The 22,527-nt window shown below is 41.5% G+C and overlaps 2 protein-coding genes across 2 annotated transcripts; one reads left to right on the top strand and one right to left on the bottom strand.

Moving 5' to 3' along the window:
* Window positions 1-140: 140 nt before the first annotated feature.
* On the bottom strand, window positions 141-7,487 carry fsaf1 (40S small subunit processome assembly factor 1). The gene is made up of 8 exons (XM_061929570.2): window positions 7,235-7,487; window positions 2,941-3,197; window positions 2,745-2,795; window positions 2,556-2,651; window positions 1,603-1,689; window positions 1,491-1,519; window positions 918-1,051; window positions 141-790 (listed from the first exon to the last, which is right to left on the bottom strand). Exons 1-7 carry the CDS (start codon window positions 7,311-7,313, stop codon window positions 919-921), a joined length of 732 nt encoding a protein of 243 aa, XP_061785554.1. The 5' UTR covers window positions 7,314-7,487; the 3' UTR covers window positions 141-790; window position 918.
* On the top strand, window positions 7,433-21,057 carry gnpat (glyceronephosphate O-acyltransferase). Its single transcript, XM_061929569.2, has 17 exons — window positions 7,433-7,622; window positions 12,344-12,535; window positions 12,605-12,781; window positions 12,865-12,994; window positions 14,932-15,059; window positions 15,382-15,457; window positions 15,540-15,691; window positions 15,812-15,942; window positions 16,283-16,536; window positions 16,611-16,709; window positions 18,240-18,395; window positions 19,165-19,244; window positions 19,326-19,466; window positions 19,545-19,644; window positions 19,743-19,836; window positions 20,575-20,636; window positions 20,718-21,057. The coding sequence occupies exons 1-17, from the start codon at window positions 7,599-7,601 to the stop codon at window positions 20,759-20,761; spliced, it is 2,040 nt and encodes a 679-aa protein (XP_061785553.1). The 5' UTR covers window positions 7,433-7,598; the 3' UTR covers window positions 20,762-21,057.
* The last annotated feature ends 1,470 nt before the right edge of the window (window positions 21,058-22,527 follow it).

Below are 22,527 nucleotides of genomic sequence, written 5' to 3'. Positions count from 1 at the left end.
TTTTCTAAAAAGAGTTCAACATTTCCACCAAGTGATGTAAATAAGGATCTCAATTAGCATTTACTGTATGTTCATTCTGTAAACAATCCCCTTCTCTCATTCAGCCCTCCTCCCTTCTTGCCAAGCAAGGACTACGTGGATTGTATACAACCATCATTTAATGTAAACACCTACACACAGGACATATATTTTTTTGTCGTTTTGTAATACAGAAATATATTACCCATGATGACAAAGTAACATGTCTAACGTGGTGCATTGCTTGAAATAAGGCTGACTCTGCAGTTTCTCTTGCAGTTTCCCAGTCTCATTGTAGAATAATGACTCTCACAAATAGTGTACATTAAGTCTTTTTCGTGTCCACTTTGTTTAGTCACATTTGTTTGTCCTCATTGTCCATTTGTGACGTTGAATCAGTTCGATTCCAACAACTGGCTTGAAAAATCCCAGGTAATGTCCCTGTGAGCAAAGCAGTAAATCCTCTGCTCTTTGGTAGTTAGCTAGCATATAGCCACTGAGGTACAAGTGGTCAATTGTGAATGTATTGTGACGACATTTAACACAGTTGGGATGTAAAACTAGCTTGGATGGCATGCTTGTCCCCATGCGACGTGTATCGAGTGTTTTCCCTTTGTTGTCCATGTCTGATGCGATCTCACCTGGGTTTAGGTGAGTGGCGAAGCATTCATTTCACCTTCCTGATGAGATGTTTCACACCAGTCATGTGTTCTCTACTCACAACAGGAATGAATGTATTTTCTGCTGCTCCATGATGAAGACAGGACTCTTCCTGCAAACATGTCAACAATTTTTCAAGACACCTAAATGGACCTCCATTATTGAAAAACCATGCTGTGTACAAGCACCGCCCCGCTCCTCCCCTCTATAGGTGTGGACTGTTATGACGTCGTACCAACCTTATTTGCGCATTCTTTTGCCCTTGATAGTCTGGATCATTTTGGGGCTGAGAATCAGCATTCCGTTTTTGAATCGTCCCACCTGGCCCGTGGGAGCTGATGAGGAACCTGATGTGGTCTTCTTCTTGTCCCTGCTGGAGACGGACACACATGGATGTATGATTTAGCCAATGAGATGCTCTCAGTGTGACAAGTACTACTACACTATTGTATATATTTACATATTTGATGACCAAGTAAAGACACGACTGAAAATGCTGTAATATGCAAGCCAAGCAAGTAATTGGTGATGTTACTTTGAAGGGAAACACTATGCACACACACTGGAGCTTTACTTTAGTGTTTATAAACAAGTACGCATACAGGCGACAAAGTCAACATTATCCTCTTTTGAAAAGCCTGTCAAAAATTGCAGATGTCATTTTGTACAATTAAGTAAAAAATGGTCTTGGAGTAGCTACAAAGTATGCAAGTCAGTCAATCTTTATTTATATTGCACTTTTCAAAAATAGCATTAGAGCTTGCAAGATACATTCTTTAAAATATCTCGAAGGAGGGAAACTATTTACACACCTTTGACTCTTCTTCTTTTTCTTTAGGTCCTGCATAGCAAAAAAAAGATAACATGAATTTAACTGTCATTCATGAATTTAAATGTTATTTTTTGAACGCTTAAGGGTCTTACCGGCTGGACCTCTTCTCTCGCCTTTATCTTCTTGTCTTTGATTTTCTGCTGCAGCACCTTGTAGTTGACGTAATCCCTCTTAGGAGGCTGAGCGGAATGTGAGAAACAACCACAGTGAGTCAGATCTCTTTTTTAGCAAATTCAGTGGTACCTCAACATACGAGTGCCCCAATTGAATACTATTTTGAAAGACGAGCTACCTCTCGGCCTTTTGTTATGCTTTAAGTTACGAAAATAAATTTGAGTTTGAAGTTGTATTTTCCAACCCTACCCTCAAGCCACCAAAACGGGAAAAAGCGAGTGCGAAGGAGAACAGCTAAAAGAAGCGGACGACCAAATAAAAAACAACAACATTAAAAACATGTGCTACCGTGAAGCCAACCCGGCAGGAGCCAGCCTCTGAACCATGCAGCCAAAGATGCCAAACTTCTGAACGGCGGACATTTATTCATTAAAATATAGGGAAGCTGCTGATGCCTGACTCTACAAACTGCATGATCAAGCAATACCCTTGGTACCCAGAAATACATATCGTTTTCTGTCAACTCTGCCCTCTGCTCCGTCACTCAAAGACGTCCGTGTACAGCATAAACAATAATAACAATTCCTAATACCTGTAGAAGTCCGCTCCCCAAGGTAAATGCTGCACAATAATATTACATTATTTCATAAAACTACTGTAGTTGTTTGCAGTCCAATCTATTGTATTGTTTATAAACATTTGTTATCTAAAAGTTTGTTTTTCTTTTTGAAAGGCATGCTACATGTTAAAATGGTGCTGCTTTGGGGGGGGCAAGGACCAATTAAATTGATTTCAATACATTTCAATGGGTGGCGCTGATTTAAGATACTCGTGTTTTGAGTTAATACTCGTGTCGTGACCCAACTGAGCTCGTAATTTGAGGTACCACACAGCATCTGCAATGTATCTATAATATCTGATGTCTTCTTACACGGGCTCCCAACATAATGGCGCGATCCCGCTCAAAGACACGCTGCTGTTCCTTTTTGAAGCCTGTTATTCCAAAACGATGCACCTCAAGGCGAGCCTAACACACATAACACACTCATAATTAACAACAGAATACACTGTCAAACAATGAAAAAGCTTGACACAACCAGAGAACATCCTGATAAATTACCTTCTCCAAATCGATATCATCATATGGAGCGGTTTGCATCATCTCTGATGTCTGCGGCAGGTAAACGCAAAGCCAAAAGTGACAAAGATGGCAAGAAACAAAAAGACAGTTAATGTCATCGGTACGGTAGCCATTGGGAATTGTTTCCAATTATGTGGCAGGTGAGGGTAAAGAAAGAAGAAAAACATAAACTTACAGGTGTTTCATCAGCGGCTGGGATCTCTTTGGTCCTTCTCGATTTCTTAGCAGGATCCTGAAAGGTCACAACTTCGACCTGTCTTACAGGTTTGATGGTCGCTTCACATTGAAAAGTGTTGTCCAACTCTGTCAGACGCTCCTCCTCTCCACAATTGTCTCCACTGACACTGCAGACATTTGCATCACTTTTCAGAACCTCCTCTTCCTCACACCCGTTTTGCTTTTTCTTCCTCTTTTTTGATTTGGTTCCACTACCTGAAGACAAGAACACAGCAAAACAACACTTCTTATTCCACTCTCATAATTGTTATTATTTACTTGTAATGTATTATGTTTAAGTAGACACTGTCAGATATGGGTCTTAAATTAACGCTGCATTTGTATTAATTGAGTCAGTTCTTTAATATTCTTTATCAGCTTATAATTTTTCCTATCCTTTTAAGAACTCTGTGATTAGAAAGTATTTATTAGCTTTTATTTAGCACATACCAATTTATTTATCATATTTAGTTTTAACTAAATATTTATGCATTTTTAATATTGTATCTAATTTCAATATAAAAATCTGGGTGGCAGCGGTCGTGTCCCCTCATCATGCAGCCCCTGGTGCACTTGGCTCCCTAAGATAGCGTTCTATCACCTGGTTCTTCCATGCTCAGCCACATATGATTTTAGACAACTTTTATTATGTGTGCATGTATGTGGTAAAGAGGAATAGGGGGTCGGGGCTTAACTGTTTCCACTTGCGATTATTCAATTAGGGCGGAAGGTACTGGTTTTTGTTTTTGTTTTTAATTGTAAAGCACTTTGTGCTACATTTTATATGTATTAAAAGTGCTGTACAAATAAAGTTTGATCGACTGAAGGACTTCATTCGACAAGATCGGGGATCAGCAACCCGCGGCTCTTTAGCGCCGCCCTTGTGGCTCCCTGGAGCATTTTTAAAAAAGGATTGAAAATGGAAAAAGATGGGGGAAGAATAAATGTTTTGTTTTAGTATGTTTTTTGTTTGAGGACAAACATGACACAAACCTTCCCGATTGTTAAAAAGGTCACTGTTTAATATGTTTGCATGTATGCTTCACTTATGAGAGTATTTGGTGAACATCGTTTTGTCCTACACATTTTGCGGTTCTTGAATGCGTATAGGTGTGGACTGTGACTCAACAGTTTGCTTACATGTAAAATCTTCCACTCTTTCTTTGTCTCATTTTGTCCACCGCAAGTTTCATGCTGTGTGTGAATGCACAAAGGTGAGCTTTATTGATGCTATTGACTTGTTGGAGTGCTAATCATATTGCATCATCATGCCTCATTTGTATGTATATTTGAGCTCATTTAATTTCCTTTACTTGTATCCTCTTTGTATATAATTTAGTTTTGCATGTTTCATGACACATTATCTGTGTAATATTGGCTGCATTTCAGATAGTTGTTTGTGTGCCATGTTAATACAGACCACAGCAAAACGTTACCTAGCTTGCAAAGATTGTAATAAATATATTAAAAGAAGACAGTTTGCCGTTTCCTTTAACTTGGACACACACCTTTTGCCATTAAAAGCCAGTAATTTCCAGGAGTTATCTCGCCTTCTGAGTAGCCTCTGATTTACTAATGGTTTCAAATGTTGTAAAGATGTGTAGAATAAATACTAAATTTCAATATTTCTGTCAACAAAGATATGCTTCAGCCTGAGACACATAGTAATTTTGATAGTAGGCTATTATAGCTAAAATAGACACTTATGTCATGTGTTGCCTTCATTATAACACGTATATAAGACTTTTAAAGTACTTTTGATAGTAGGCTAATACAACATATATAGACACTTATGTCTTGTGTTGCCTTCATTATAACACTTATATACAGCTTTTAAAGTCATTTTGATAGTAGGCTATTATAACTAATGTAGACACTTATGTCATCTGTTGCCTTCATTATAACACTTATATATGACTTTTAAAGTCATTTTGATAGTAGGCTATTATAACTAATATAGACACTTACGTCATAGGTTGCCTTCATTATAACACTTTTATAAGACTTTTAAAGTAATTTTGATAGTAAGTTATTATAGTTAAAATAGACACATACGTCATGTGTTGCATTTAGGGCTGGGCGACATGGCCTTTTTTTAATATCGCGATATTTTAAGGCCATATCGCAATACACGATATATATCTCGATATTTTGCCTTAGCCTTGAATGAACACTTGATGCATATAATCACAGCAGTATGATGATTCTACGTGTCTACATTAAAACATTCTTCTTCATACTGCATTAATATATGCTACTTTAAAACTTTCATGCAGAGAAGGAAATCACAACTAAAAAAATCCCTGTTTTTTTTCATACGGTGTTGATCTGGAAATGTTTGCCTCGGCATTTTGATGGTGTGGACGTGTGGCACCGAACGGAGATGTTGACATGCGGAGTAAGCACTGTTCATTCTCTAGCAGGTGACTTTTCAAATGATGCTACATATTAGCAGTAATGCTACTTTTTATAGCAACGCTTTCGCCCCACACTTGACAAATTACGGTTGTCTGTTCGACATATTCTCACTTGAAGCCAAACCACCGCCAGACAATGGACCCCCTGCTGTTTTTTGGGGGAATTAATTATTCCTTCATTTGGTACCACATTCACACCTTCTTTCTCTCGTATTACCGCTAGCATCACAGCTAACGTTAGCCATGCTGCTACCTCTTTGCTGAGCGAGGGCGTATACGTATGTGACGTATGACGTGACGTGTGTAGAATCTGCGCTTGCTGTCTGTGAGAAGGAGAGACAGGAAAGAGCGAGGAGAGCCTGTAGTGTAATGCCAGCAGCTAAAAGCAACTGTGTGAGAACGCATACTCGAATATCACGATATAGTCATTTTCTATATCGCACAGAGACAAACCCGCGATATATCACCCAGCCCTAGTTGCATTCATTACAACACTTACATAAGACTTATGAAGTAATTTTGATAGTAGGCTAATATAAATAATATGGACACTTACGTCATGTGTTGCCTTCATTATAGCACTTATGTAAGACTTTTAAAGTAATTTTGATAGTAGGCTATTATAGCTAATATAGACACTTACGTCATGTGTTGCCTTCATTATAACGCTTATATGACTTTTAAAGTAATTTTGATAGTAGGCTATTATAACTAATGTAGACACTTATGTCATCTGTTGCCTTCATTATAACACTTATATAAGACTTTAAAGTAATTTTGATAGTAGGCTATTATAACTACAATAGACACTTATGTCATGTGTTGCCTTCATTATAACACTTATATAAGACTTTTAAAGTAATTTTGATAGTAGGCTATTATAGCTAAAATAGACACTTATGTCATGTGTTGCCTTCATTACAACACTTATATAAGACTTATAAAGTCATTTTGATAGTAGGCTAATATAAATAATATAGACACGTTATGTGTTGCCTTTATTATAACACTTATATAAGACTTTTAAAGTCATTTTGATAGTAGGCTATCATAACTAATATAGACACTTACGTCATGTGTTGCCTTCATTATAACACTTATATATGGTGTTTAAAGCCATTTTGATAGTAGGCTATTATAACTAATGTAGACACTTACGTCATCTGTTGCCTTCATTATAACACTTACCGGTATATATGACTTTTAAAGTCATTTTGATAGTAGGCTATTATAACTAATATAGACACTTGCGTCATGTGTTGCCTTCATTATAACACTTATATATGGTGTTTAAAGCCATTTTGATAGTAGGCTATTATAACTAATGTAGACACTTACGTCATCTGTTGCCTTCATTATAACACTTATATATGACTTTTAAAGTCATTTTGATAGTAGGCTATTATAGCTAATATAGACACGTCATGTGTTGCCTTCATTATAACACTTATATAAGACTTTTAAAGTCATTTTGATAGTAGGCTATTATCGCTAATATAGACACTTACGTCATATGTTGCCTTCATTATACGACTTATATACGGCTTTTCGTTTTTTGCGGCTCCAGACAGATTAGTCTTTTGTATTTTTGGTCCATGATGGCTCTTTCAACGTTTTGGGTTGACGACCCCTGGACTACATTATGCGAGCCAGCTCACTCATAAATACGTTCAAACTACTTTATTAAGTGACAATCGTTTCATTGTATAAATATAAGAGTTTCGCAACAGTTATGTTAAATCGTCACAGTTACACAAATGATAAAGAGAAGGAATAACCGATTCTGATAACTATTTAACCAACAAGCTAGCTACCTAGCTAACCGGTTACACTTACCGAAGTCGTACAATGTGTCCAAAGCCTGTTCCAGAAATACACAGTCATCATCCTCGTTTTTGTTCGCTTTGGGTTTCATTTTGAGTTAAAATTTACAGCAAATTTAAGGAAAAAAGTGGTCGTCTTTGATAAAGAAAATACACGTAGCACGTGTCCTAGGGGTCCGGGGCGGTGACGTGATTGTAAATTGTCCTATTCGGCTTCCCGTAGCCGTGTGTGAAAATGCCGGAAGTGGTGGCTAACGCCCCTGGAAAACTTCGCCACCTCTGCAGCTGATATATCTCTATATTGTTCTATAAAAACACCGTGTCGTAAAACGTCGCTTGTCTCGCTGGATGCATCGTGTGAGCTTGCGGGAAAAAGTATGGCATCCAAAGTGGCGTATTCGGTATGTATTCTTGGATTATGGTAGAAGCTAAGCTAACACACTTAGTGTCAGTGTGACATTTGACATTTGATTCGGAATTCCGCTTGAGTGTTCATTTTAGTCGCGTAATAAAGAGAATCAGAGCGATGTGACGTGTACTTTTGATAACACTATTGTGTTATTGTCATTGTGTACTATTGATTTAAACTTGCTCCACAAGTTAGCAAAACGTATCTGTGGTTCCAAAATAATGCAAACAAGGTACCTCCTAGTTTGCATTATTTTTTTGTTTTTAATGTCTACCACTATAATGTTCAAATAATATCCCCCAGCGGCTATTTACTTATTTTAATCATTTTCTGAGAGTACCAGGCGTCTATGACATGGCACCATTATTAGAAGGGAGGCTCGAGACCAGTGTTTTTCAACCTTTTTAGATAGGTAGATAGATAGATAGTACTTTGTTGATTCCTTCAGGAGACTTCCCTTAGAAAAATTAAAATTCCAGCAGCAGTGTACAGAGTTGAGATATAATTTAAAAAGTAAATAATATATAATGGGGGCATATGTTATTGTTTAGCATCCCCTGTCATCCTAGTACCACTCCCCCCCCAGAGAGGAGTTGTACAGTCTGATGGCGTGTGGGACAAAATAGTTTTTGAGTCTATTAGTCCGCCCGAATGCAGCTGAGATAGGCTCGAGCACCCCTCGTGACCCCAAAAGGGACAAGCGGTATAAAATGGATGGATAGTCCTGCACTTGGGATGAAGCAGTCTAGCACTGAACAGGCTCCTCTGGCTACTGATAACGGTATGCAGGGGGTGACTGGCATCATCCATGATGCTCAGTAGTTTTTCCACAGTCCTCTTCTCTGCCACTGTCACCAGTGAGTCCAGTTTTATTCCGATCGGAGAGCCGGCCCGCCTGATCAGTTTCTCCAGTCTGGAGCTGTCCTTAGATGTACTGCCCTACCAGCACACTACGATGTAAAACAGAACACTGGCAACCACAGACTGGTAGTACATCCACAAGAGGTTTTTTTTACAAATGTTGAAGGAGCGCAGCCTCATCAGGGAGTACAGCCTACTCTGTCCTTTCCTGTACAAGTGGTCCGTGTTAACAGTCCAGTCCAGCTTGTTGTCCACCCACACCTCGAGGTACTTGAATGAGTCCATGGTCTGTACCTCGACTCCATCGATCACAGTAGGTTGTGACCTTGGACCCGACCTCCCAAAGTCAATGACCAGCTCCTTGGTCTTTGACGGATTGAGCTGCAAGAGGTTCCTGTGGCACCAGACAGCAAAGTCCCTCACCAGGCGCCGAAACTCCTCCTCTCTGCCGTCCCTGAAGCACCCGACGATGGCTGTGTCATCCGCGAACTTCTGGGTGTGACACAGCTCCGAGTTGTAGCAGAAGCCAGCGGTGTACAGGGTGAAGAGAAGAGGGGCCTGCACCGTTCCCTGCGGTTCTCCAGTGCTGCTGATCACAGTGTCAGACGTGATGTCCTTCAGTCTGACGTACTGTGGCCTTTTGGTGAGGTAATTTGAAATCCAGGCAACCAGGCAGTGGTCCACTCGCATTATGTCCAGCTTGTCCTGGAGAAGGCGGGGCTGGATAGTATTAAAGGCACTCGAGAAGTCCAGGAACAGGATCCTCACACCTTATGATAATGATAAATGGGTTATACTTGTATAGCACTTTTCTACCTTCAAGGTACTCAAAGCGCTTTGACAGTATTTCCACATTTACCCATCACACACACATTCACACACTGATGGCGGGAGCTGCCATGCAAGGCGCTATGCTATCCAGCAGCCATCAGGAGCAAGGGGTGAAGTGTCTTGCCCAAGGACACAACGGACGTGACTAGGATGGTAGAAGGTGGGGATTGAACCCCAGTAACCAGCAACCCTCCGATTGCTGGCACAGCCACTCTACCAACTTCGCCACGCCGTCCCTTATCCAGGTGTGAGTGGGCTCGGTGCAGCAGGTAAAGGATAGCATCCTTCACACCAATACCTGCCCGGTACGCAAACTGCAGGCTGTCCTGGGCATGTTGCACCTGTGGTCTGAGGAGGCTGAGAAAGAGCTGCTTCATTGTCTTCATTAGATGAGAGGTGAGCGCCACTGGTCTGTTGTCGTTCAGCTCACTGGGGCAGTTCTCTTTGGGAACTGGAACGATGCACGACGTCTTCCAGTGGGGATGCACAACGTCTTCCAGAGGGTAGGCACTCTCCCCAGCTGCAGGCTGAGTTTGAAGATTCGCTGGAGTGGTTCACCCAGTTCTGCAGCACAGGTCTTCGGGAGTCGGAGGCCCACCTTGTCTGGGTCTGCTGCTTTCTTAGGGTGCAGCTTCCTCAGTTGACCTCTGACCTGGTCCACAGAGATGACTAATGTCTGCGTAGAGGTGGTGGAGGAGGAGGGGGAGGGGGTGCTGCCATGGCTGAGGGGGAGGTGTGTTGAGGAGAGAAGAAGAAAAAGGTCAAGTGAAATAACTTAGTTGTTAACTGTAGGTCAATAATGCTTGTCTTTCTCTCAGACAGACAGGGCTTTGCTGTCCGTAACACACACACACATGCACGCACACACACCGCAAAATGAGCTAACGTTACGCTAAAAGCTAATTAGCCTTCACCTCAAGGACTGTGAGCGAGCTTAGCTGCTGCTTATGTTTCTAGAACATCAACGGGCTCATAGTGATGTTACTCGTAGTTGACTGGGAGGTGTTTATTATAATTTGGGGAGAGTCCGCTGCCTGATGCTTACCTGCTAAACACCTTTCTGCTCACCCCGCCGCAGGAGCACTGACTCCATGCGCTCTGAATACGCACTGCTGATTGGCTGTTACATGCGCTCTGAATACGCACTGTTGATTGACTGTTACCGCTCTGCGTGTAACCAATCAGATGGTTCTGTGGGTGGGACAATGCTGGGTGCTGCAGAGACATACTGACAGAGGCAGAGGCAGAACTAAGCGGAGCAGCTTGTTAAGACTTTAGTTTAGGCGGTGGCTCTTTGTTGTTAAGATGGCCGCCTTAACAACGAAGCGCTGCGGGAAACCCTGCAGTCTGTGGTTTTGTAGCAGTCCCTGAGGGCATCTTCCATTTCAGGGGACCACCTCCTTACAGAGCAAGTGTTAACACGCTGTCTTTGGACCAGGGGGTGTATTTTGGCTGCAAATGAACAAGATTGTGGTCAGACTACCCTAGTGGGGGAGGGGTGTGAACTTGTATGCATCCCTGACATTAGCATACAGCAGGTCAATTGTCCTGTTGTTTCTCGTGGGACAATCCACAGCCTGGTAAAAATCAGCTAACGTTGTGTCCAAAGTAGCATGATTGAAGTCTCCAGAAATGAAAAAGCCTCAGGATGTTTTGTCTGTAGCCTTGATCTCACATGCATTGGCTACATCTGCCCTCGGGGGAATGTAAACACAGAGGGAGATCACGGGACTGAACTCCCTCGGCAGATAGTATGGCCGGAGGCTAACAGCTAGTAGCTCCACGTCCGGGCAACACAAGACTTTTTTCATGGAAATGTGTCCCGGGTTACACCAGCGGTTGTTAACGTATATGATGATCCCCCCACCTTTGCTTTCCCCACATGCTGTAGTGTCTCTGTCAGCTCTCTCTGCGGTGAATCCCTGCATGTCCACGTTAGCATCCGGTCCGAGGTGGTTTAGCCACGTCTCCGTGAAGATAAACAGGCTGCTCTCTCAATAATTTAGAGCCAAGGTGCGTTTTTGTCATTGAAAAAATCCAGAGGCCCACCACCGGCAGAAATCATTAAAAAATGAAACTCGGTAAACAATAAAAAGTTGTTGCAATTGTTGGATATGAATTTAAACCATAACCAACCATGCATCACTATAGCTCTTGTCTCAAAGTAGGTGTACTGTCACGACCTGTCACATCACGACGTGACTTATTTTGAGTTTTTGGTTGTGCTCCCGTGCATAGTGTTTTAGTTCTTGTCTTGAGCTCCTATTTTGGTGGCTTTTCCTGTTTTTCGGTATTTTCCTGTTGCAGTTTCATGTCTACCTTTGAGCACTATACCCCGCACCTGCTTTGTTTTAGCAATCAAGAATATTTAAGTTGTTGCTATCCTATTTTGTGTGGACATTGTTGATTGTCATGTCATGTACGATGTACTTTGTGGATCCCGTCCGTCTCTGCTCCACACGTTGTAAGTCTTTGCTGACGTCCAGCATTCTGTTTTTGTTTACTTTGTCGCCAGTTCAGTTTTAGTTTCGTTCTGCATAGCCATTCCTAAGCTTTAATGATTTTTCTTAGAGGCACTCACCTTTTGTTTATTTTTGGTTTAAGCATTAGATACCTTTTTACCTGCACGCTGCCTCCCACTGTCGTCTGCATATTGTAATCACGACAAACCATCGTCATCTCACACGACGTGTTCCCGAAATCTACAAAGCAATTAGCTACCAGCTTCCACCTACTTATATTGAGGAGAATAACATGGTTACTCCGCCGAGCTCTAGACAGCACCGACACTCAAAAATGGCACATTATTTGCGGATTATAATTACTGGTTTGCAAAAAATATTTTTAACCCAAATAAGTGAAACTACATAATCTCCTACGGCACACCAGACTGTATCTCATGGCAGACTAGTGTGCCGCGGCACAGTGGTTGAAAAACACTGCTCTAGACAGCCATTTAAAAAATATAAAAAGACTCCCCACACCAATACAGTGTACACCTTTTCCTGTATTTTCCCCTAGCATCGGGATCCGATGCTGACGAAGAGAGATGACCTTGACGACATTTTGGAGGAAAGGAGGAAATCCAGTGACCTCAGATATGCTGTCAAGTGTTACACTCCCGTCCTTTACAAAGGACTGGTGCCCTGCAAAGCAGACGCACTGAAGAGCGCCACGGTCCACTCAGCTCATGTTCAATATGTCATCCATCAGGTAAATAGCGGTTCTATAGCTTCTGGCAGACCTGCAAACTGCACTGATGTTTTCTGCTCACCTCGGTAGGTTTCCAAAGAGACGGGGAAACCGGCGGAGGACGTCCAAGCGGAGGCGTCGGCCATCTTAGAGGAGATGGCTCACCGCTTGCAACTCAGCACCGTTCGCTTCTTCGCTTATAGCCTCAACAAGGTCTTCAAACGCTTGTACAGGAGCATCTGTGTCAACGAGGAGGGCATCCAGAGAGTGAGCCTTACGCCAACCATGTTCGTACTACTTGAATGCTGGCAACTTCTGCGCTAACAATTATCAACCTACTTTTTCTTTAGCTTCAGCAGGCCATCCAAGAACACCCGGTGGTTCTTCTTCCGAGTCACAGGAGCTACATGGACTTCCTGCTCATGTCATACATCATGTACACCTATGACCTCGCCCTGCCTGTCATTGCTGCTGGCATGGGTACGTTGTCTTTGCTGTTGTGAGTTTAATTAAAGTCATAGAATTATTTGCATGTATGGGGACGGCATGGCTTGGGTGGTAGAGCGGCCGTTCCAGCAACTTGAGAATTCCAGGTTCGATCCCAGCTTCCGTCATCCCAGTCTCATCCGTTGTGTCTTTGGGCAAGACACTTCACCCTTGCGCCTGATGGGTCGTAGTTAGCGCCTTGCATGGCAGCTCCCGCCATCAGTGTATGAATGTGTGTGTGAATGGATGAACGTGGAAATAGTGTCAAAGCGCTTTGAGTACCTTGAAGGTAGAAAAGCGCTATGAAGTATATGATCCATTTTTACCTTTCTTTTTTTTTTACAAAGCAAAGTAGATTTCATTTTGAACATGCAGCAACATAAGCTGTAGACATAAAGTGTTTTTTGTTGGGGGGTTCCAGTTTTTTTTTTTTGTTACAAAAGAGAGCCTATCAACTGCTTTTCCTTGTGGGATAAGAAGCTTTATTTCCCCGCGCCGAAACAAAAATGTCTACATTTAACATGTACCATGTTGTAACAAGTGTACACCTGGGAGAAAGTGAAGAGGACACATTTTATTTTTGTCGCTATATGATGCCATCAGCAGGCGAGTCACTGCTGCATCTTCACAACTGTAATTTAAAGCTAATTAACTACTTCTTTACAAAAAATATAAAGTTTCTCTGCCTCACATAATAATTTATTTAATGGTAAATCTACACTTGAACCAAAGCTTGTAATGTGGTCCAACAATCTTACCTCACAGGCGCAGCAAAAAGAGGAAGTGGATGCAGTGTTTTTTATATGTTCATTTATTTGAGACGGTTATTTTTCAACAAACGAAAGGCTCCAGGTCAACCGTGAGCCAGAGAGGGACAATTGGTAGAAAATGGATGGCTGGATGAAATTTGCCCTGCCACATATGTGTATTTGCTGCTTACAGTTCTCCCGCGTTTATAAACAAATTATGATGAAGGCATGCATTGTAACTCTGTTTCACAACACACACATACCTGCTTTACCAGAGACGTAGCATAAAAAAATTGAAAAAGTGCCTGAAAAATATCTATTTGCATTGACCTGTGTAGGAAAATTCCTGACCATAATATCATGCTACTTTTGTGTTAAAGAAATGCTTTGCAGGTAGTCTAAATAAAGGTGCTTTCAAATAAACATTAGGGGCCTTATCTTTTATACTTTATATTTTAATTGACTGAACTATGCTGTAATTTTAGCTGACTAAAATAATTTAGATGACAAAAACTACACTGAAACTAAAATGCATTTTTTTGTCAAAAGACTTTAGGGTTAGTGCGTCTGCCTCACAATACGAAGGTCCTGAGTATTCGTGAGTTCAATCCCGGCCTCGGGATCTTTCTGTGTGGAGTTTGCATGTTCTCCCCGTGACTGCGTGGGTTCCCTCCGGGTACTCCGGCTTCCTCCCACCTCCAAAGACATGCACCTGGGGATAGGTTGATTGGCAACACTAAATTGGCCCTAGTGTGTGAATGTGAGTGTGAATGTTGTCTGTCTATCTGTGTTGGCCCTGTGATGAGGGTGTACCCTGCCTTCCGCCCGATTGTAGCTGAGATAGGCTCCAGCACCCCCCGCGACCCCGAAGGGAATAAGCGGTAGAAAATGGATGGATGGATGGATGAACTATGCTGTAATTTTAGCTGACTAAAATAATTTAGATGACAAAAACTACACTGAAACTAAAATGCATTTTTTTGTCAAAAGACTTTAACTAAAACTAAAATAAAAACTGCTGTCAAAATTAACACTGATAGCATAAAAAAAAAATCCATTTTGTTTTGACTATTTAGACAAAACTTAAAAACCACAACAAAAACGGTCATCTAACAGTTGTGACAGAAGCTCTCCTAGTCTGCACTTACAGGAAGCATTGAACGTGGTTTCTTTATACCGCAGACTTCATGGGGATGAAGTTTATCGGCGAGATGCTGCGCATGTCCGGCGCTTTCTTCATCCGCCGCTCGTTTGGTGGCGACCAACTCTACTGGGCTGTCTTCTCCGAGTATGTCAAGACCATCGTCAAGGTACTTGCATTTAATTGCTTATGTTTGTAGTCAAGGGATGTTTTGCAGCTAATTTTAATGCCCAGAGGCCTGGCGCTCATTTTTTTATTTGGTTTGAAAATGAATGGTCACTTTACAATGAGATATATTATTATATAGTATATCAATTTACTGTGTCACCTGTAACAAAAAGCTATGATGATGTTATCATATATTGACCTACGGTACAATGGCTTGGTTGTAGAATCTTGAATGTACACAGATTGCCTTTAATTTTTCTGTGTTTGCCCTCAGTGGAAATAGTTAGAACACCCCTGATTTATGTTAAGGTTTTTTTTTCTAGAATGGCTATGCTCCTGTTGAATTTTTCCTAGAGGGAACTAGGAGTCGAACGGCTAAGTCTTTAACTCCAAAGTTAGGTAAGTCAGACAAAGGTAAAACAATCTATGGAAGACATAATCTGTGTTTGGCATTCCAATTAATTTTGCCAAACTGACACAGGCCTTTTGAACATCGTGATGGAGCCTTTCCTCAAAGGGGAGGTGTTTGACGTGTGCCTGATCCCGGTCAGTATCAGCTACGAGAGGATCCTGGAGGAAGCGCTCTACGCAAGGGAGCTTCTCGGCGTTCCCAAACCCAAAGAATCCACTTCAGTGGGTCCCCCCCAATTATACGTCATAATTTTAACTCTATTAAAGCTAAAATTATTTGTAGTGTTTTAGCAGATATTTAACAACTGTGCTGACATCGCTTTGTTTTCCTCGCCTTTTCAGGGTCTCTTCAAGGCTAGAAAGATCCTGAGTGAAAACTATGGAAGCATCCATGTTTACTTTGGTCAGCCGGTGTCGGTCAGAAGTTTAGCGCACGACCGAGTAGACCGCTGCCAGTTCAACTTGACACCCAGGTACGAGTCTACACACTGATACAAATATATTTAACAGCAATAATGAATTTAGAGTTTTTTCGAGAGAAGTTTCTGTTGCCTCCATTGTTTTAGTAGCAGGCAAAAAGTATTGAGAAATGACGAAAATGTGTTGTTTCCCACTCTGCAGCTATAACTTTCTATTTGATGTTGGTGTGGCTATTTAGTTATTTTGGGCCTTGGAAGCATACAGTTATCCAAAATGTTTTATTTAGATAAAGAATTGATTAATCGTCCAACCTCTGATTGACTCATTCATTCTTTTAAGGCTCTGTCTCCATACTTTTGTCCATGCACTGCTTATAACAAGTCCTATTGTCAGACACATCTCGGCGAGGCCCAGCGAGGAGACCCAACGCTTTGTCAACGATGCCGCCTACAGCCTGGTGAGGACTCAGGAGCAGAATGCCGTCTTGAAGCCGTGGGTCCTGGTGGCGTCGCTGTTGCTCCAGAACCAGGCGGCAACAGCGGGGGCGCTGGGTCAGGAAGCGGTGATGGCACTGGAACAGTTAACCAGTAAAGCTGTGTGGCTTCGCGACCTTTCCCGGCAGTACGGCGCCTTCCTCCATTGGCCTGGTACAGTATGGCTTTGTTGTCATGGAGACAAAGAGCTGATTCATTTTGAACTTTTTGTATTATGTCACTTTTAGATCACCTACCTCCTTTAGAAGTCGTGTCCTCCAGCCTGTCCCTACATGGAGGTCTGGTGAGAGTCTCAGAGGGGAAAGTCCATCTAGCATTGGAACAAGGTTTTTTTTTTTTGCTTGTTTTTTTACTGAATGCATGCATGACTCAGTAAGAGGTTGGATTACCCCGGATTTCCACTTGATGCGCAATGGCTGCTGAACGGCACCATCACGTAACATCGCCACCATCCGCCAATCCCCACCGCCGTTCTGATGCACACTGCTCAGTGGCCTTGTGGTTAGTGTCCGCCCTGAGATCGGTAGGTCGTGAGTTCAAACCCCGGCCGAGTCATACCAAAAACTATAAAAAAGGGACCCATTACCTCCCAGCTTGGCACTCAGCATCAAGGGTTGGAATTGGGGGTTTAATCACCAAAATAATTCCCAGGCAAGGCCACCGCTGATGCTCGCTGCTCCCCTCACCTCCCAGGGGGTGAACAAGGGGATGGGTCAAATGCAGAGGTTAATTTCACCACACCTAATGTGTGTGTGTGTGGCTATCATTGGTACTTTAACTTTAACTTTTTGCGAGATCTTGTGAATCCACATTAGAGGAGTGGTGAACCACAAACAGTTTTTTTCTGTCCATCCAAAGGAGCTAAACATTTAGTTCTGCCATTCGAGATACGCAACGGCTGTGAACGGCAACACCGCGGTGCGTCTTGAGCTTTGCTGTCCATCAATACCCACAGGCGGTCGTCTTGACTTGACTTGTGGAAAAGACGACAGTTTTGCCTTGCACGACGACTACTCTGTTTTTTCTTTATTTGTAGCAAGAAACAACACAACAGTAACGTAATCCCTGGCGAGCATTGTACACATACAAACATCTCATTTAACTCCCGCTTACCATTCCCCTGCTTCCCCGGCCTTCGTATCAGCTGGTTCTTTGACACAAGACCCGAAATAGCCGTCCAAGATATGCCTGGAATATGATTTTTTGATTTTTGACCTCTAGAATCAGCATCTCCTCATCCATTTGTGTCAACAAGGTGAAATTACGTCTGAAAACCTTTTGACAAGTTTACTTCAGGTTTGTCCCCACCCATTAGGACGTTTCAAAGTATGAAATACAATCCGCCTTAAACTCAAAGTATGTCATTTTGAACGTAAACCGGATCATTTATTTTGTGTTTGTGCGTAACTCCCTGTCCCACTCTAGCAGATTTTAGCTGAAATTATCTGCCTTGTTGCGGCGGCCAGCAAAAATTTAAGCTCTGCGTTTATTTAGCGCATTGATGCGATGCGCTGGGGGTCCGCCGACGATGGAAACCGACACATTGACTAGAATGGAAACAGAAAAAGTCACCTGCCGTGGCGACACTGCTACACATCCAGAAATCCAGTGTTAGAATTTTCCAACTTTGTGGGAGCTCTTTGGGGGGGGGGGCGTTTTTTGCAGAATGTCTACAAACACCCCAAAATCTTTCCAGAAGAATGAAAGCTTTTCTACCTGGAAAGGCGGGAAAAACGCCCCCTCAACATCACATTCTTTCACATGTCGCAACACATTTGTCCACACATTTTATTTCACTTTCTAGTCTTCTCGTCTCAGCTTTTCGGCCAGAACAATAATGATTGACAGTTTAACAGTGTGTTCAGATGGCGCCGCCTCACCGGAGGAGGATCTTTTGAACCGGGCAGTCCTTGTGCTCTCTTGCGCCTCCTACAGGAACCAAGCGCTCCATGTCTTCCTGCGGCCAGCGCTGCTTGCCTCAGCAATCCACGCCGCTTCCTCAAGGGAAAAGCGTAAGTCACAAGAACAATAACATTAAAAACAGCTCTTTGTATATCATATTCTCCTGCTATTTTCAGGAACTTTTATGATCCAGCTATTTCTTTTCTATACCCCTTATCCTTATTAGGGTCGTGGGTAAGCTGGAGCATACTATCCCAGCTGACTTCAGGCGAAAAACGGGATACGCCCTAGACCGGTCGACAGCCACTTGCCTGGCACATACAAACACCCATTCACACTCGCATTCACACCTATTGGCAATTTAGAGTCTCCAATTGACCTAAAGACTGGTGAACACAAATATTTTCTGAATCTTAGGAGATTTTTTTTAAATAAAAAAATCAAGCCAACACTGAAGGGGGAAAATCATGACAAAAACAACGCGATTCTCTTTGTGTGTATCTCTCTTAAAACGCATAGTATTGGAATGTGAGAGGAAGCCGGAGTACCCGGAGAAACGCATGCATGGGCAGAACATGCCATAGACACACAGCGATGCCCAAATCCAGATTTAAAACCATATCTTCTGACTGCGCGGCCACCGTACAGCTAAATTTTATGATATTAAATGAAATTGTAATTGATCCTAGTGAGGCACCGCAGTAAATGTATTTGATTAAAATACTCTCTATATTTTAAATCGTGTACAGGGTAAATTTGCATTCTTCTCCTCTTGGCCAAAACGCTCGGATTCCACAGCCTCCTCCACCGACCACGCCTTCCCCGCCTGGGGTAAAAGTGAGCTTTTTTACCCCTGAAATGTTCATGATGTTTTCCCAGAGGACGTCTTTAACACTTTCCACTTCCTGAGGAAAGTCTTCTCCAACGAGTTCATCCTGTGTCCCAGAGCCACCGTGCAGGTGAGAGGGGGACAGACAAGAGCATCTTGACATTTCCAACATAAACAGGACAACTCAAGGGCTAACTGTGTTGTGCTGCAGGATTTCGAGGAGGCCTGCTATCTGCTGGAGAAGACCGGAGTGTTGCAGGTGGCACACCAGGAGGTTATTGTCATGGAAAGAGGGCAGAAAACATTAAATTTCCTCACAGGGATGTTGGAGCCTTTCCTGCAAGGATACCAGGTATCGTGGCGCTTGGTAGCTCCAAACAGTCCTAATGAAGTATCTTTATTAAAAATAATAATGTTAAAAATGTTGCAGGTGGTTTGTCGCTTCCTCTGTGAGGAGGCCACTGAGGCTCTGACACAGAAGTCCTTCATCCCTGCTGTACGCAAGTTCATCATCAAACATCTGCTAGCAGGTTTGCTTACATTTAAATGGGTCCTTATATAATCTACCACAAATACATACACATCATAACTTAGCGTATACAGTATATTGTGTGTGTTTGTTTCATAGGCAGGCTAAGATACTTAGAGGCGTTGTCCTCTGACCTGCAGAAGAACGCTCTTGCAGCTCTGCTAAGACTGGGAGCTGTACGGAAAGTCAACAGGTGCGCTTGTTTTTTCCACCCGCGTGTCCCCCTTGTGCATACTGTACAGTAGACACAATGAACACTAACGTGTAGTATTTACAATCCAAGAGTCTGTTTCAGTCCATACATATGGGAGAGAATAAAATACAATTATTTAAAAATAAGACATTTAAAAATTAAAACATTTTTAGTAAATTAAAAAAAGTACACTATAGTCTAATAATCTACTATACACAATAACAAACTGTGCAGCACATATTAGGATATATTTTTAACAAATATCATTTTTGAATTATACACCCGCATCAGGGTACTCTTTCTGACAAAAGATTTTTAAAAATCTTTTTTTATTTTTTTATTTTTTTAATAGAAATATTTTTAACGGAACTTTATAAAAATTAAAATTGTTATTATATATTGTGTGCGCGTGTGTATTTTTTATTTTTGTTTATTTATTTTTCTATCTTTAATATACACATAGCTATATTATACTAAATGGTGTACATCATTATTAGAGAATTGTTTCAGTGGAAATATTGTACAAAATCTATCAGATTTTACCCAAACAAACAAATCATATCATATACTTTACATTTTATGTCAGTATGAGTCATGATTGTTTCTTTTTCTGATAGTCTGAAATTCTCTAAGAATCTGAACTTTTATATGTGAAATTGTCTCATGGACAAAAAAGAATCCTTAAAGTGTAAGAACATACAAAATGTCTAATGATTCTTCCATAATGTTTCCCCCCAGTCCGCAGCAAGACTCCCTGAGCGTCAACAAGGTGATGGTCAACTCCTTGGAAGACACTTTGGGTAAGAAGCTGGTTAATCAAGTTCTTAAAGTCATTCAAACAAATGATAAATAGATCATAAACATACTGTATCTTTGTGCAGGAGGAAAGCTGCCTACTCACAAAGCTGCCACAGCTCGCCTCTAACTCTGCTAAATTGCCACCTTTGCCAAAACAACATGTAAAGGATTTTAATATTCACCAAAGGAAGTCGGACTGATACTGTCTTTTTTGTGTGTGTTTATAGTAAGAACTAACACTCTCCGTACGATGTGTTAGGGGAAAGCCAGGTCAGATTTGTGTGCTCACAGATGCAATTTGTTTAGCTGCTCAGAGAAAGAACAATGTTTACATGACTTTGCCAAAGTCTGAGTTGAAACTGCCATCACACGTGCTGCACTACTTGGTTTTTGTCAAGGTTTAAGATGTTTTTTTAATTTTGCTGCAGATTTTGAGTGAAGCCAGCAAAATATTTGTAAATCTGTCCGTTTAGTTCAACAACAACAACAACAAAGATCTGCCTTTTATCATGCTTTTGTATTTTGGCATAATGTATTACTATATATATGTGCGTGCGTGCGCATGGAAAGTTAATCATGATCGTAATAAAGTGTTTTTACAAATATGATCTTTTAGTCCATCCATCCATTTTCTACCGCTTATTCCCTTTGGGGTCGCGGGGGGCGCTGGAGCCTATCTCAGCTACAATCAGGCGGAAGGCGGGGTACACCCTGGACAAGTCGCTACCTCATCGCAGGGCCAACACAGATAGACAGACAACATTCACACTCACATTCACACACTAGGGCCAATTTAGTGTTGCCAATCAACTTATCCCCAGGTGCATGTCTTTGGAAGTGGGAGGAAGCCGGAGTACCCGGAGGGAACCCACGGAGTCACGGGGAGAACATGCAAACTCCACACAGAAAAATCCCGAGCCCGGGATTGAACCCAAGACTTGAGTGAGTAATGTGTGTTGAATAGACTTTATTGGTAGGTATATTTGGGTCTAAAGAAAGCTTTTGAAATACATCCATGAGGTTAATGTCATTGACCCTAATGAGAATAAGCAATATAATATACAGCAGAGGAGCTACACTACATAATACTGACCACTAAGTGTCAGGCTTTTCTGTTTGAATGGCTGATGAAAACACAACAGATGCCGTTTTGAGTGCATGTTGCTCCAATAATTAGTGATCAATGTAATGAAATTACACCCAATAAATGTAACGTTTACGAGGTTTTCTAGAAATATGACTCACCAGCTAAAATTATGTAGAGAGCAAAATATAACCTGCTACCCAAGAATGTACAACAATTCTTCTCAACAAAAGAGGAGAAATATAACCTAAAGGAAAATCTAATTTAAAACATTTGCATGCTCGTACAACTCTGAAAACATTTAGCATATCCGTATGTGGAATTAAATTTTGGAATGGATTAACCAAAAAAATCAAACAAGCACCAATATGATTCAGATTAAGAGACTGTTCAAACTACAAGTGTTCACAAAGCACACAGAACAATAATTATGATGAACATTTTGAACCCTTCTTTTTTTTTTAGAGAAAGATTATTTATGTATTTAATATATGTTTACTTAATATAGTATATTATTTATTTATTGTTCATTTTTTCCACTGTTCTGTTACATAGAACAGGGAAATGGGATAAAATTGCTATGGTATGAAAAGGGGTAAGATTAAATAAACTCAGCTTCTTCCTACTCCTTTTCGGACGTGCTGTAATGAAACAACTGGAAATATGTGATGCATTACATTGTATCGTATGCATGTTTGAAATAAACTGAAACTGAAACCTGTACAGATTATATTGGAAGAGTTTAGCATTTTATTACCAACAGGCTGTGTACGGGTGTTTTCATCTTTATTTTCTTGAGTTTAAAGACG

Source organism: Nerophis lumbriciformis, linkage group LG34 (genome assembly GCF_033978685.3).
Source record: "Nerophis lumbriciformis linkage group LG34, RoL_Nlum_v2.1, whole genome shotgun sequence".
NCBI lineage: Eukaryota > Metazoa > Chordata > Actinopteri > Syngnathiformes > Syngnathidae > Nerophis > Nerophis lumbriciformis.
This window is presented reverse-complemented; position numbering and strand designations above follow the sequence as displayed.